Source organism: Haemaphysalis longicornis, unplaced genomic scaffold (genome assembly GCF_048455015.1).
Source record: "Haemaphysalis longicornis isolate Haplotype H1 unplaced genomic scaffold, Haemaphysalis longicornis Haplotype H1 scaffold_6, whole genome shotgun sequence".
In the NCBI taxonomy this organism is placed as follows: Eukaryota; Metazoa; Arthropoda; class Arachnida; order Ixodida; family Ixodidae; genus Haemaphysalis; species Haemaphysalis longicornis.
The window spans coordinates 43,843,033-43,858,605 of record NW_027526407.1 but is presented as its reverse complement, the minus strand read 5'-3'; the positions used below and the strand labels follow the sequence as shown (position 1 = coordinate 43,858,605).

Sequence of the window (15,573 nt, the reverse complement as noted above, 5' to 3'; positions counted from 1 at the left end):
TGTACGCTACTTGTACTTGTACTTGTTTGTTACTTGTACGCTAATGAAAATTTCGGCGTGAGGGTAAGGCTGGTAATGTATAAACTGATAAATGCTCATGTTCATGTTTCTGTTACTTTGTTGAAAGTGATAAGTGCACTGTTGCAATGTTTTCCTTTCTGCATTATGCTCCGAGTGACTCTGATAGAACTGTTTTAATGTATTCATTAATGTATTGATGTGAATTGATGTACTAACGTAGAAAGGGGGCCGGGACCCCGTCAGGCGGTTTTCGCCTTTAGCCCTGGTCTCCTGTTATACATGTACACTATTAAAGGAAGAATAAAGAAAGAAAGAAAGAAAAAAAAAAAAAAAACTACCACGCAGGATGGGAGCACAAACAGATTTCACTACAGCATTAACCCATCACATCGTGCTGCCGTGGCTATTCAAGAAAACGTGGCTTCGCACACATTGTAGATGCGCGAGTACCATACCTTTATTGGAGTCTACCATATTTGCTCGAATTTAGGCCGGTACTTTTTTAAAAGTACAAAAGTCGTTTACTACAGTCAGGGGTCGGCTTAAATGGATGATATGGCTTTCCTGTCACCACTAGACACCCAATGCCATCCCACGGTCACAGGCTTGCAGCCTTGCAGGCTTCATTTTCCTTGTTCAAACATTGTGAACACAGCTTTCAGCGTTCCGTCCGTGCTTGCTTGCTTAAATCACCACGTGACCTCGAGAAGTGCCTGTGTTCACAGCACAACGGCGACCACACCAAGCGGTGCCACAACACCGAGGCTTTAAAGCGGGAGGTACTTTCAGAGGGGGAGAGAATATCAACCCTCAAGGCACAGAACGACTTCAGCGTGGATGAGAATGTGCTATGGAGGACCAAGCAAGAATAGCAGGACCTAGACGTCCGGCTCTCGTGGATGCAATAGAACACTCACAGCTCGAGGGTGTGAGCGCGGCCGATCTTCTTGTTTCACTGATCGTGCCAATGCCCCCCGACTTCGCCTGTGTCGCATACTCACTCCCCCATTATTTTCCACAGTGTGCCGATGGCGGAAGCAGCGGAACAAACTTTACAACGACAGTGCCAAGCGAATGGCCTTCACAGGACTTAAGAAAGGTTGACACTATAGGGTGGAGAAGGATGGTGCTGACTTTATCCAGAAGCAAAGAGAAGGTGGAATTCCTGTGATGACGGAGGTAATTCAGGCGAAGGCGAGAAAGATCGCAAACATTTGATGCATCGCGGAGACTCAGTTCAAGGTCAGCAAGGGCTGGGTTACTTGGTTTATGAAGTGGTTCGGGTTCAGCCTGCGACGGCAGACATCTGTATGCCAAAAACTACCCCCGACTTCGAAAAGAAGGTAGTTGCATTCCAGCGCTTTGTTATCAAGAAGTGGCTGGAAAAAAAGTATGGACTGGGCCAGATCAGTCATGCCGATAAGACCCCGGTGTATTTCGACATGCCTGTGGCCTACACAGTGAATTAGAAGGGCGCGACACAGGTGAAAGTGAAAACTGCAGCCTACAAGAAGCAACACAACACCGTGATGTGTTGTACAGCCGATGGGCGGAAGCTGCTGCCCTACATTATTTTTAAGCAGAAGACACTTCACATTGGGGAAGGTTTCTTTACAAACGTCGTCGTGTGAGCTCATGAGAATGGGTGGATGAGTGGTGCCCTCGTCGAAGATTGGGTTTTGTTTGCCAACATTGTGCTGGGGCTCTGCTGTTTCAAGAGTTACTCCAGGTTCTCGACTCGTACCGCGGCCGCTTGGCAGATGCCGTTAAGTCTGTACTTTCAGAGGGCGGTACGGGCATGGGGTAATACCAAGTGGGGTGACGAGCCAGCTACAGCTGCTCGACGTTGCCATCAACAAGCCATTTAAATGACAGGCTGCAGAAGCATTACAATGACTGGCTGACACTACAAGACCACCAACTCACACCGACTGGACGCATCAAACGCGCTTGACCCAGCTAAGCGGCACGGGACTAAATTCCGGTCGGACTACACGTGCGGGCCTTCTGTAAGTACAGCATCTCAAATGCACTGGACATAAGTGAGATTAGTGCACTGTGGGAAAAGGCCAGCGACAAAGAGGACAGCGATGTCGTCAAAGACGATGACGAGTGAGCATTGAACATGCTCTGACGAACGCCACAAGTGTAATAAAGTGCAAGTTCTAGTCCTCCTCCAATGCCTTTTTTCATTCGGCTTACATTCGAGGTAAACTTTGTTTCATTTTCCGGCGTTCTGAATTATGCGGGGTCAGCCTAGAATCAAGCCAGCCTAGATTCGAGTAAATATGGTGAATTCTGGTGCTCTAAGATTCCAATTTTGGTGTTCAGGATTCGTTTCTTGCTGAATGTAAGCTCAGAACGGCACACAATTACACAAGATGGGAGTGACACCAACAGCAAAGGCTGGTGATGAGTAAGTCGGTGGTTTATCGCAACACCTTTCCCATACAGACAACTTGTGGCATCGTGGTTAGTGTTCTAGCGCTTACGTCTTGGGTGCAAACAGGGAAAGGGTGGTTACTGATCAGCAGAGCTTTCTGGTGTGAAACTCGCAGCACAGCAGTTTACCGTCCCCACTGTGTACCAAGGAAAAGGGCAGTTGGCTACAATACAATTTGAAATGGAATGCGTGAGTGAAAGCGCTCTACAACTTGTTTTATCTTAACAGTGGAGCTGTTTAACCCAGCTCTAAATTGTCCAACCCAAACAGAAAGCCTCCAATTGGAAAGAAAAAAATGCTTCACTGGGAATTGAACCAGGGTTCTTCGCATTATGAAAACGGTGCATATCGGATTGAGCCATTATCGCGTCCTGGGTGCACAGCATTATTTCCTTTGGGTTGTTCGTAGCGTTGGATTTGGACTTGGCTGCTGATTCCAGTGCGTGCTAATGCGCTCCACTTTGGGAGAGATGTGAAAGCTTGCGGACAAAACGATCCGGGCCTGCCAGTCATGAAGAACTTTCAGCGGCAAGTTCGGATATCCATGTAAGGCGCAACAGCCACGTCTCCGACGAAGGGAGAACCCCCTCTGCTGCTTCTCCAGCCTTGCACCACTACATCAAACAACGCCAATTTTTTCAGCGTCAAATTAACCCTTTCAGTCACGAATTATTATATTCACTGCCAAAAAAAAATTCCATACTTGGAGGTTTAGCAGTGTCAAGTGTCTAGAGGTAATAAAAAAAAGTTGTCTCTCTAGAATACTTAATACGCAAATGGCATCGCGTCCTCATACAGAGACACCATTACTCAATCCGGCTTTTCCCTATAAAAAAAATAAATATCCTGAGGCATTTTAAAAGCAAGGAGGTGAAATAATAATTTCTGCACATAAAAGAGGTGCTTTCAGCTTTTATAAATGATTTACGCCGCAGTAAAAGAGAACTTAGGACGGCAACACACCGGAGCTCCCACAAAACTTGGTGGCGTCCATTTTGAAACGAGGTTTATGAGTGCAGTTCCGCCATTCCACATCACATGGTGCTACCTTTTACTTCCGTAGGTTTCGAACAGCAGCTGCACCGCTCTGCAGCATGCTCTTTTCGTTTTCACAAGGAAAACGACGACGAACGTCGCGTCTCCATATGGAGATACGGTGACTGAAAGGGTTAATGAGGAACGTGCATTAGATCTGCTAGCTACTCCTTTTGCTTTTCACTTTCACAACCCTGAAATGACGTGATCGCTGCTCCGCTTAATCAGCAAGACTGCCGAAAACCGCACAATAGCGGTACTACACCTTGAGAGACTGCGTTCTAAGCGGCATGCATGTGCATTGAGATCAACAAGAGGTGAATTGGTGGTCCCAAAAACCCACACTACATCTGGCCCCGTGCTGTAAGCAGGCATGTTACAAAAAAGATATGAAATTTTAGGGCGCAGCCCTTTGGCGGCCGTTTCTGGGCTCAGCAGAGTCACCGTCCTAACTGAGTGAATGATGACAAGACGACGGGTGGAACAAATGCTGTGCCCGAGGACGCGGGTTCGATTCCCGCCAGCGGTAGCCATTTTCCTGATGGAAGAAACATCCCCCTCGCGAGGGGCACAATCAAATGCAGAGCATTTCCGGGGGCGCACGACGTTAAGTAGTTTGCGTTACGTTAATGTTGTTGCACTTGTGGCAACTGCTGACGAGAGAGCGCGGCGATGAGTGCGTTCCAGCCTCGCCGACACCCGCCTTTATCACGCCACGATCGCGCCACGTGCGCGCGATGCTGACGTCACGATCACGCCACAGATGTTGATCCCGCGACGCGCGCGCCCCCACCTGTTGGGCGCGAACCGACCGCGGAGAGAGCACGCGATGCGAGCGGAGAGTAGGCGAGGAGGAGCGGGGCTGACGAGATAGCGCAGCGATGAGCGCGTTCCAGCCTCGCCGACAACCGCCTTTATCACGCCACGATCGCGCCGACAGGGTGCACCTGCGAGTGATGCGGACAACTACGGACGCCAAGAACGGGTGACATCGTGAGTTAAAGAAATGCTCTGCATTTAATATCCTGCACTGTATTCAGCAGAAGCAATCGCACAGCACACAACACCCCCTCACTGAAACGAGAGGATACAGATGTAGGGGTGCCAGAAGGACGCCTGCCCCGAGCAGAGCTCCAGGATGAGGAACAGGGCCAGAGCGACGTTGGGCATGCCCTTCATGATGGGGTCGTCCCGCAGCAGGGGCCCCAGCCTGGACTGGCCGGCCGACAGCAGGCTCATCATCAGCTTCGCCGGGACGCCCAGGAACTGGCTGCTCTCCTGCAAGCGAGAGGCATCACCCCGAGGCAATAGGCACCAGGCCACGCAAGGCACACAACCGGCATTGGTGTCATTTCTCTTTGCTGGAACTTTACTGCACTTCATCGTTCGAGATCACGAAACATGCTAAGGACTGCCGAAGTTTTATACCGCCCTTTCATCTCGCTTGATCGTCCTGCCAGCACAAATTGTTTAAGCCCTTGAAGAAGAGCACATGTGACGACCCATTCAGTGCAAATTGTCTACAAATACATCCAGCATACCTGGTCAGGTCACGAAACATATGAAGTTTCCTACTTCCTTTTCATGTTTCTTGATCATCCTGTCAGTGTAAACTCCTTGAAGCCCACATCCGAAGGCACATTTACTGCAAATTGTCTACCAATGCATCAAGCATGCCTGGTTAGAGCAATGAATTGCGTCTCTGCAAGCTTTCTGCTTGCAGAAATACTGCAGGTCGCTGATGGACTTTCTGCCCGCCACTAGACTGCATGCATACCTGTAGACTCGTAAACCTATCGGTTTCGTGACCATCTGTGCTCTTGGCAGCCACTCTCTCCCTACTTTCTTCTCTTTCTCTTGCCTTCCTACTTTCTTTTCTCCTCCCATCTTTAAACCGCCTCTCATATGCTGCGCAGCAAAAACTCGAAGTAAAAAAAAAAAAGAAATACAAAACCTCTGCATCAGTGTTTTAAATTTTACGCACAATGACTTTGCATCTGGTCACCTCAGACTAGCACGAACACTGCAGAACACCAAACAACCAATGGTAGCATAAAAATGCTTTTATGGGACGTTTTTATGGTCCGAATTCCCCTATTACATCACACCATCCTCAAACAGTCTCACCTGAGTGAACGAATCGAAGCACAAGCAACATGCTGTTTACTAACGTCACCTTTGACAATGAAAACTGGGCCTCTTGCCCCTTCTTAAAAGCACTTACGATACTGGGAATCACGATATCACCAATTATGGCACTTTGTTCCTGTTTTCAGAAAGAAAACACCTGTCCTGGACATGGTATGTCTAAAACATTGTAATTTGCATAGCACACAGCCACTGGCTTAGAAGGTTTGCGTGTGTGACAGTGAAGGTGTTGCACTGTGCTATCTCTGCTATGCTTGTTAAAGGAGCCATGAAGACAAAATACAGGTTTGGCTCATTAGAAAGACTGCTCTGTCGTGATAACAATGATACCGATTTCATCCCAAACTTCAGAAAAATAACAGAAATATTAAAGAAAACGCGAGGAGGAGTAGCGACTCGCTAGCCAGTTTCCGGCAACTTTTCTATGACGTCACAGAATCTTGTTTGGCCGATTGACGGCGGCCGAACTGGTCAATCGCTAGGACACATGACTGGACGATTGTAGCGAGCCACTAGTTCCGTTTGATCGAATCACTTGAATGCTAACCTGCAAATAAGACACTGAAAATTGTTTTTAGCGCTGGCCCATATGACGTCACTCAAACCGATAGCACGTCACTGTGGAGCGAAATTTGAAAGTTCTTATGTATTTCCTGCGTTTTTATCGGTTAAAAAACGTCTTTCGTGGCCGGAATGGAGCTGAGGGAGGTACTGAAGTCTAACTCTTTAAAGTTAAAAAAAGTTGTATTTTGTCTTCATGGACCCTTTAAGCTCAGCAGTTAAACCCAATCTGCTTGGATACTAACTGAAAACGAGAAACATCAGAACTGAACACCGTACCATGACAAGAGGGGCCAAGACGACTCGGTGGTTATGAACTCATACTTCTTTATGCTCTCCGACCCCACATTTCAGGGCAAATAAATCCTTGCAAAAGAAAATTTTTCATTCACCTGCAATGCAGCCATACGACTGCAAAGGCAAGCTATACAGCTTTCTCAGAAATTCCGCAGCTGAAGAAAAAAACCCCGGGCCATCTCCGCTAACATGAAACTTGGGGAGGGGCAAAGCATGCAGTGTATAAATGTATTTTTGGCACCTTGGTGTTTTTTCCTACAGGGATGAAACCATTGGGGATAGAGGTATGCAGCTTTGCTGTAAAAGTCTCTTGGCTTTGAAGCACGAAGCTCTCTAGCGCGAGATGTAAACGAGTGTCCCGGTGTTTTTTTAGTACATGCTATGTTCTAATGCAAGGCGTAAACGAATGTCTCGGTATTTTAGTACCGTCACTACATGAGATGATTACGACCATTACAACGATGACAGGAGATGCCAACAGCGCCAGGCCCTAAAATTCGACCTTGTCCAGGATTCGAACACTACCCATTGCCTATTTAGGGCAGTCGCTCTACCAAGTGAGCTCAGGATGGATGTGAGATTTTCATTTGTGGAAACTGGCTCCATCTTCGGGAGTTCCTCTAAATCTGGGTGATTAAATAAATCTTTCCCGCAGATATTACTGCCTTTAAATACTGAGATATAGTTCCACAAGTGAGCAGTAGGCTAGCATCCTGTAAGTCTAGGGAATCTTCAGAAAACAACCACAATCCCTTCACCTTGAATTGATCCTGGCGAGTGCAGCCGAAGAGACAAGAAGCTCACCTCAATTGGCTCTTCAGCGATGAGACCACAATCTCCGTCAGGTAAGTCCTGGACAGTCACACCACCGAGAAAGGCACCGTTCTCGGAGCACCATTTGAGGAAGGCTGGCCACTTGCCGGATCTCCTTGGCAGATCTATCACTATGGCTGGAGATGCGGTCACAATGGGAAAAAAAAAATGGAACTGTTGAATGGGACTGCTTTAATGAGTTGCGATTGTTTTTTTTTTCTCTACTAACCAGACTACCCTCTAATAGCTACTAGTAATCATGTGAAGTATGACTAGACATGCATGAGATTGATTGATTACGAGGTTTAATGTGCCGACGCTACACAGACGATGAGGGGCGCCGTAGCAGAAGGCTCCGAGTTAATTTTGACCAGCTGGGGATCTTTAACATGCGCGAAATCTCGAACACACGGACGTTTTTGCATTTTGCCTCTATCAGAAAAGCGGCCGCCGCGACCAGGAATCGAAAGACATGCATGAGCTTAACAATGTCAAACCACTCCATAACCGGGCCTAGAACTACATGATTTGAATTTGGATAACATAAGCTGCATCACAAGCATCTCTAAGGAGGTGGGAGGATGGAGCGAAATGGCTTTCTTTAAAGCATTGTGAAAACAATACTGTTTCAAGTTAAGCGTGAATAACACCTCGATAAAATGGCTGTAAAAATGTGCGGCCCGTGTCATTTTTCATTCAATTCTTTAACAAATTATATGTTCCGCTGGCTTTACTTCTTTGTACTGGATGTACCAAAACCTCTCTTCATTCATATACACATTACACCCTTGTGTAAGGGCATAAATAGTCACAGATAAAGCACCCGCCGCGGTGGCTCAGTGGCTAAGGCGTTGTGCTGCTGAGCACGAGGTCGCGGGTTCGATTCCCGACCGCGGCGGCCGCTTTTCTGATGGAGGCGAAAAGCAATAACGCCCGTGTGTACGAGATTTCGGCGCACGTTAAAGATCCCCAGGTGGTCAAAATTAATCCGGAGCCCTCCACTACGGCGCGCCTCATCGCCTGCGTTGCATCGGCGCGTTAAACCCTACAATCAATCAATCAGTCACAGATAAAGCAATGTATAAAGCTTAACAGGTGTTGCCCAAAGGCTATAATATGACAGTTTGCTTGAGTATGCCCTGTTTAGTGTACAGGTGCCGTCAGAAGCAATTGGAACGCGGGAGCTGTGGTTGAACCGCATAGGAGCAGAACATGCAAACACACCTCCCAATGGTGATAACCCAGCTATACCCCTCAACCCACTTCTTTTGATTGATTGTAGGGTTTAACGTGCTGATGCAACACAGGCAATGAGACGCGCCGTAGTGGAGGGCTCCGGATTAATTTTGACCACCTGGGGATCTTCACATGCGCTGAAATCTCATACACACGGACGTTTTTGCTTTCCACCCCTATCAGAAAAGCAGCCGCGGCGGCCGGGAATCAAACCTGCGTCCTCCTGCTCAGCAGCACAACGCCTTTGCCACAGAGCCACCGCGGCGGGTACCCACTTCTTTTAGCGTGGCCAAGAGCCTTCTTAGCAGCACACTGGTCTCCCCGATGGCACTAGTAGCAAACAAAGACACATCTGGGAGCGTCTCCTTTTCAGAACATGCGAGCTGGTGGAGAAGGAATCTGCAGTGACAATTTTTCTTTACAAATATTTTTAGGTGTGGCTGCTATCAGCGCCATCGCCGAGACCAGTGTGCTGCGAACACTGCTCGAATGCAGGTTAAAAGAAGTGGTTTGAGAAGTATACGGTGGGCGAATTGCCTTCGGCATGCGTGTTGTGCTCCTTTCGGCTATTGCCAGTGCAGCTACACAGCGCTTCGATACGATTTGGCCCCAGCTCCTGTGTTACAATTACGTCTGACAGCCACTGTACAAAGAAACATAGGTGTTACTGTTTGTAAGCATTGACTGCAGAGTAGGTTTCATTTTTACGGTGTAGGAGGCGAAACAGACCAGAAAGAGTATTATATGGTGTGTTTGCGAGAACAAGTTGACTTTTGCTACCATTCACACTGTTCCTACAGCTTAGTATTCAACGAAATGCAGCAATTCAGTAACTTCACTGATTATACTAACATTAAACTGGAGAACCACAACTGAATGGTCAACTTCAAGCCGAGGCTCAATTTTTCTGTTTCTTCCCAGTCGATGTTGGTACAGAACTGCTACTTGATATCACCTGCCAGTCATGTTTTCCTAGTTTTATTTTGCAGTTTTTTTAGTTGAGGTATGTATCTGCGAGATAGTATCTTTGTTGTTGTTGTTAGGCAGGATTTAGGAGCCACACGTTTGCACTCACGCTTCTCCAGGTCCCGAACTTCCTCCAATAGAGAATGAACTTCCAAGAATTCCTTCCATTCTTTCTTGGCGTCTCCTGAAGGCAACTTCGTACATTCTGCAAACAATTCCGCCACATCGTTATCCTCGCAATGATTCGTGCGCAAGTACGCACGACGGCTATGGGAATGCGCTAGTACTCACTCTCCAGCACTTCGTCCAAAAGTTCTTTTATTTTCTGCTGCTCCTGAGCGGCCAACCTTTTTCCGCTTTTTTTATCTTCTCTTCCCATTTGTGAAACTTGAAACCGCCGGGCTGCAACCAAATAAGAGCTTGTGAGAAGCTTACCGACACATGACACAACGCGGCTGTCGATCGGCAATGACCAAAACTAGGTCCTGAAACCTGGGTGCTATACTTATATCGATGAAGAATTACACAAAGCTGTTTTCGAAACGCGACACTATTCTTTTGTTTTGTTTTTGTTCAAAGATATTACGGCAAGTCAGAAAACCGCAGCCCGATTCATGCCACCCCACCGCCCGCTACGGTCTAGAAGATAAGTAAAATTAACCATGGATAAACTTACACACGGATAAACTTACCAGCGAATATTCGTTACTGAAAGATGTTACCGGGTGCTACTCATAAACTCATAAACACGAGCGCACGAAAAAGTCGACACACTCCGTAGGCGGTAGAATAGAAACCAAATACTGCCGAACTTCGAACTGGTGGCGCCTGCGTGTGGTGGTAAGCGGAAACGATATTTTGAGTCTCCTGCCGCGTTACTAGGTGGCGCTACAAGACTTTAAAAAAAAAAAAGTACGTTTTGTTGCATATACCTCACATGCGGCGCTTCAGTGTTTGCTGAGTTGGCATGCGACGAACGTGCGCTTGCCCTTACTCGCAATGCCGTGCTCTGGGTCGACAGTTCGAATCCCCGACGATATTGCAATGACGAAAAATCTTTCCCCGTCTTACACGAAACGTGATGATCGCTGTATTTTCGGAGCAATGTCGTGTTCTTATGTTTTTTTGCAATTTCGATGGCCGACCTCCATGCAGCGCAGTTGCACGGCGAACTTGGCGCGGCGGACGCCGCGGTTTGACGCGCCGCTCAGTTTTCGTCCACCCCAACCTCCATGCAACGTGATGCGGCGAACGTCGCCGATGGAAGACAGGACAGGAAGTACAAGGAAGTACAAGGTTGTGATTGGCTGCAGCTTCAAAATGCAGTTTGCCGCTTCCGGTCGCGTTCACCGCCGCGCGTTCGGCATCTAGCTCGCGTAGATCGCCGGCGAACAGCCGTATTTTCGACGCCGGCGGTGGAGCGGCCGCCGCCGGGCGACGTTCGCCGCCTTTTCGTCGACATTTCGCTGCATGGAGGTTGTAAACTGGGCGAAAATACGCAGACCGGGTGGTACAAATCTATGCCCGTGATACGGGACGTACATTGCACGCACGGGAACCTTGCGCAGGCATTGCATTAAACGGTCATAGTTTCATGCAATTACTTGTTTTATTTCAACGTGTGTAGTATGATGAGTGTGACATCAGCAATAAAATGACGTAGGCCGTAAGAATTAGATTTTTTATTTAGTTATTCTTGCCCACAATGAAAAGTAAAATGTTTTTGCATTCAACGTCCGTACATTAGCTGCCAGTGTAAAGCCAATGGAGCTCATTCTGTGCAGTATACATCGAATCTTAGCACTTGAGTTATGTGTAGCGCAGGTCTTATCTCCAAAAAAACGAGTGGCTATGAACTATGCATGCAAGAAGCGTTACATCACCAGCAATATTTCAACAAATATCAACCCTAACCAGACAGACACCACGCGCAAGTACAGCGCTGTTAAGGGCGAAAAGTACACGAACCTGGCAGTATTAGTCCACACGCAAAGCGGAATAATTCAGCCATCGGCATTTGTTAAGTCATGCCAGTTTAAATTTGCGCTTCTGTTTTGAGTCTCAACGTGGTCCATTTCGTATACTATAGCTTCTACCAGGACTCGGGACGCACATGAGAAGCTTGTGCTTTGTAACATAATGAATCTGGTTGACATTTCCGCACAGCTCAAATGTAGAGTCTGCTGTAATGAGCTTGGTGTTCTCAAATAGTTGCATTACTACCGGTCTAGTTTCCAATGCTTCGTGCATAAATGCCCTATTATCTGCCTGAATGCGTGTACTGTCAAGTTATACCTTTTCTGGAGCAGCCACCCCCTTTAGTTACCACTCCCAGATGAGATAGAGCAAGTCACTGCAAAGTTCGCAATTTAATGCTGTATCGAACTTTATATTTAGCAAGAAAAAATAATAACGCATATACGGCGATGTCTGACCATACTGTTGCGGTTAGGCATGTTCTGTGCAAGCTGAGCAAAATATTGCTGCGAGATCTGAGGAAAGAGTTACAGTCAAACCCGTTTATAGCGAACTGCGATATGCACCGTGATTTGTTCGATATATCCAATAGTTCGATATAGCCGAACCCGCCTATACTAGCTTATTGTTGCGAGTTCGCATTGCGCGGTAGCCCCCTCCCCTCTCCCCTCCTCAACTCCACCATTCCCGCATGCAGAAACAAACACAGTAAGGTAGCTATTAACCATACCCAAAATAATCCATTTATTGCAATTAATACAGCTTCTTTCCGCCTTAACTGCCTATTCTGAAAAAAAAAGAAGCGGTGATTTATGTTTTCACTTTCGTTTGGGCGGCTACAATTAGCATAGCATTCTCTACACGAAACATATTTGCAGCAGTACGAGTCTGCGTTCTCCAAAATCGAAGAAGCATTGGCGGAGCACATCAACTGCCGAAAGCGCTTCACTATAAGCATCGGACGTCTTTCACTCGCGACACCATCGTCAACGTTGGCGAGCTCTTCCCACAGTTCACCGATGCTGCTGTCTTGGTCCGGATTCGCTGACAGGGCGGGTTCCATCGTAAGTCCCACGCGTCGGAAAGAGTTACGGAAAGTGTCGGCCGTCACGGCGCTCCGTGCAAGGCGCAATGTCCCAGTCGCGGCTCTTGCCCCGTGGTCGCGGCCAATCCACATCTCAATCGCCGCTCCGAGACCATGCATTTCGGCGGCCATTCTAGGCGCGCGGAGTTCGATATATCGGATGTGAACTTCGTTATAAGGAATATGTTTCCCATGTATTTCCGTAACTGAAGTATTTTTGTTCGATATATACAGTCAAACCCGTTTATAGCGAACTGCAATATGCACCGCGATTAGTTCGGTATATCCAATAGTTCGATATAGCCGAACCCGCCTATAACGAGCTTATTGTTACGAGTTCGCAATCCGCAGGAGCCCCCCGCCCCCATCCCCAACTCCGCCATCCGCGTATGCAGAAACGAACACAGTACAGTAGCCATTACTATACCAAAATAATCCATTTATTGCAAGTAATAAAGCTACTTTCCGCCTTAACTGCCCACGTTGCAAAAAAACGGTGATTTTTGTTTTCACTTTCGTTTTGGCGACTTCAACTAGCACAGCATTCTCGACACAAAACATGGTTTGCACCAGTTCGATTCCGAGTCCTCAAAAATCTAAGAAGCATTGGCGGAGCACATCGACTGCCGAAAGCGCTTCAATATAAGCGTCGGACGGATTTCACTCGCGACATCATCGGGAACGTTGGCGAGCTCTTCCCACCGTTCTCCGATGCTGCTGTCTTGGTCCGGACTCGCTGACCCGGCGGGTTCCCGGTCGCGAGTCCAGCGCATCGGAAACAGTTACGGAAAGTACTGGTCGTCACGTCGCTCCGTGCGAGGCGCAATGTCTCAGTCGCGGATCTTGCTCCGTGGTCGCGGCCAATCCACGTCTCAATCGCCGCTCGAAATCATGCATTTCGGTGGCCATTCCAGGCGCCCAGAGTTCAATATGTCGGATGTGAACTTCGTTATAGGGAATATGTTTCCCATGTATTTCCGTAACTGAATTATTTTTGTTCGATATATAGCATAATTCGCTCTATCCGGGTTCGTTATAGCCGGGTTTGACTGTATAATGCGGTCCTACCATTTTGGTTTCAAACTTTAATGAAAGGACATAGTTTTTTAGCTGACGCGTGCATTGCCATTTTTCAGCCGAGAACACACTGCCGGTTTTAAAGCTAAACGATGAAAAAGTATTTGCAGTTCATGAGCATGGGCGGCTCTGGAATGTATAGGGCGCACAGAAGTTTTGTACATTTCGTTGCAGAAGCGGGAAATGGAAATTATGTTTGAAATCTCCTTGGTCCACTAGAAAACGGAGGATTGGGCAGCTGTGCAGAGCCAGCATGACCTTCGGGCATGGTGCGATGCCCGAAACAAGTCAGCATTTTGTTTCCCGGAGTGCACCAAAAAACATGCGTATTGGCATGGCCCCGCATACAGAAAGACCAAAGACTACCATGCTTTAGCATGAAGTGGACAGTAATGACACAGTTACACTATTTCCTTGGTTGACAGCGACCATGATGTTCAAACTAAAGCATGGTTTCAGGCTACGACAGGATAGATTGGATAAAAATTGCAAAGTTGTTTACCGTGGTAATTCTCGGTTGTTTCGGTTACTTAAGAAATGCTGACGATTGCTCCAAATGTCCTTCATGCAACATTTTAGAATGTATACGTAGCAGTTGTGGATCCAGGAAGAATCACATCAGCGCGCACCCGTATGTGTGTGTGTGGGGGGGGCGTAGAGGGGAGGAGGCGGGTGGAGGTGTGCTGGTGCTCTTGAGATGGCCTGTTGTATGCGGCCCGTTTATTTAATTAGAAAATTCTGTTGTCATGCACTGTCATGCACTGTTGTCATGTAGCTGTCTTACGGTGGGCTTGTTGAAAGACAGCTGCCGCCTTCGTGCCATCCTGCGGCGTAGCTGTCTTACGGTGGGCTTGTTGAAAGACAGCTGCCGCCTTCGTGCCATCCTGCGGCGTAGCTGTCTTACGGTGGGCTTGTTGAAAGACAGCTGCCGCCTTCGTGCCATCCTGCGGCGTAGCTGTCTTACGGTGGACTTGTTGAAAGACAGCTGCCGCCTTCGTGCCATCCTGCGGCGTAGCTGTCTTACGGTGGGCTTGTTGAAAGACAGCTGCCGCCTTCGTGCCATCCTGCGGCGTAGCTGTCTTACGGTGGGCTTGTTGAAAGACAGCTGCCGCCTTCGTGCCATCCTGCGGCGTAGCTGTCTTACGGTGGGCTTGTTGAAAGACAGCTGCCGCCTTCGTGCCATCCTGCGGCGTAGCTGTCTTACGGTGGGCTTGTTGAAAGACAGCTGCCGCCTTCGTGCCATCCTGCGGCGTAGCTGTCTTACGGTGGGCTTGTTGAAAGACAGCTGCCGCCTTCGTGCCATCCTGCGGCGTAGCTGTCTTACGGTGGGCTTGTTGAAAGACAGCTGCCGCCTTCGTGCCATCCTGCGGCGTAGCTGTCTTACGGTGGGCTTGTTGAAAGACAGCTGCCGCCTTCGTGCCATCCTGCGGCGTAGCTGTCTTACGGTGGGCTTGTTGAAAGACAGCTGCCGCCTTCGTGCCATCCTGCGGCGTAGCTGTCTTACGGTGGGCTTGTTGAAAGACAGCTGCCGCCTTCGTGCCATCCTGCGGCGTAGCTGTCTTACGGTGGGCTTGTTGAAAGACAGCTGCCGCCTTCGTGCCATCCTGCGGCGTAGCTGTCTTACGGTGGGCTTGTTGAAAGACAGCTGCCGCCTTCGTGCCATCCTGCGGCGTAGCTGTCTTACGGTGGGCTTGTTGAAAGACAGCTGCCGCCTTCGTGCCATCCTGCGGCGTAGCTGTCTTACGGTGGGCTTGTTGAAAGACAGCTGCCGCCTTCGTGCCATCCTGCGGCGTAGCTGTCTTACGGTGGGCTTGTTGAAAGACAGCTGCCGCCTTCGTGCCATCCTGCGGCGTAGCTGTCTTACGGTGGGCTTGTTGAAAGACAGCTGCCGCCTTCGTGCCATCCTGCGGCGTAG

General features: G+C 48.4%; 1 protein-coding gene across 1 annotated transcript in view; it reads right to left on the bottom strand.

The window, feature by feature from the left end:
* Setd3 (SET domain containing 3) overlaps window positions 1-10,349 on the bottom strand; it is a 195,159-nt gene extending 184,810 nt beyond the window's left edge. Inside the window, exons 1-5 of the mRNA XM_077674126.1 lie at window positions 10,213-10,349; window positions 9,812-9,922; window positions 9,630-9,725; window positions 7,310-7,455; window positions 4,591-4,777 (exon numbers count right to left, since the gene is read on the bottom strand). Of these exons, the coding sequence (XP_077530252.1) occupies window positions 4,591-4,777; window positions 7,310-7,455; window positions 9,630-9,725; window positions 9,812-9,899 (517 nt within the window). The 5' untranslated portion in view covers window positions 9,900-9,922; window positions 10,213-10,349. The remainder of the gene's footprint in view (window positions 1-4,590; window positions 4,778-7,309; window positions 7,456-9,629; window positions 9,726-9,811; window positions 9,923-10,212) is intronic.
* Window positions 10,350-15,573: the final 5,224 nt, after the last annotated feature.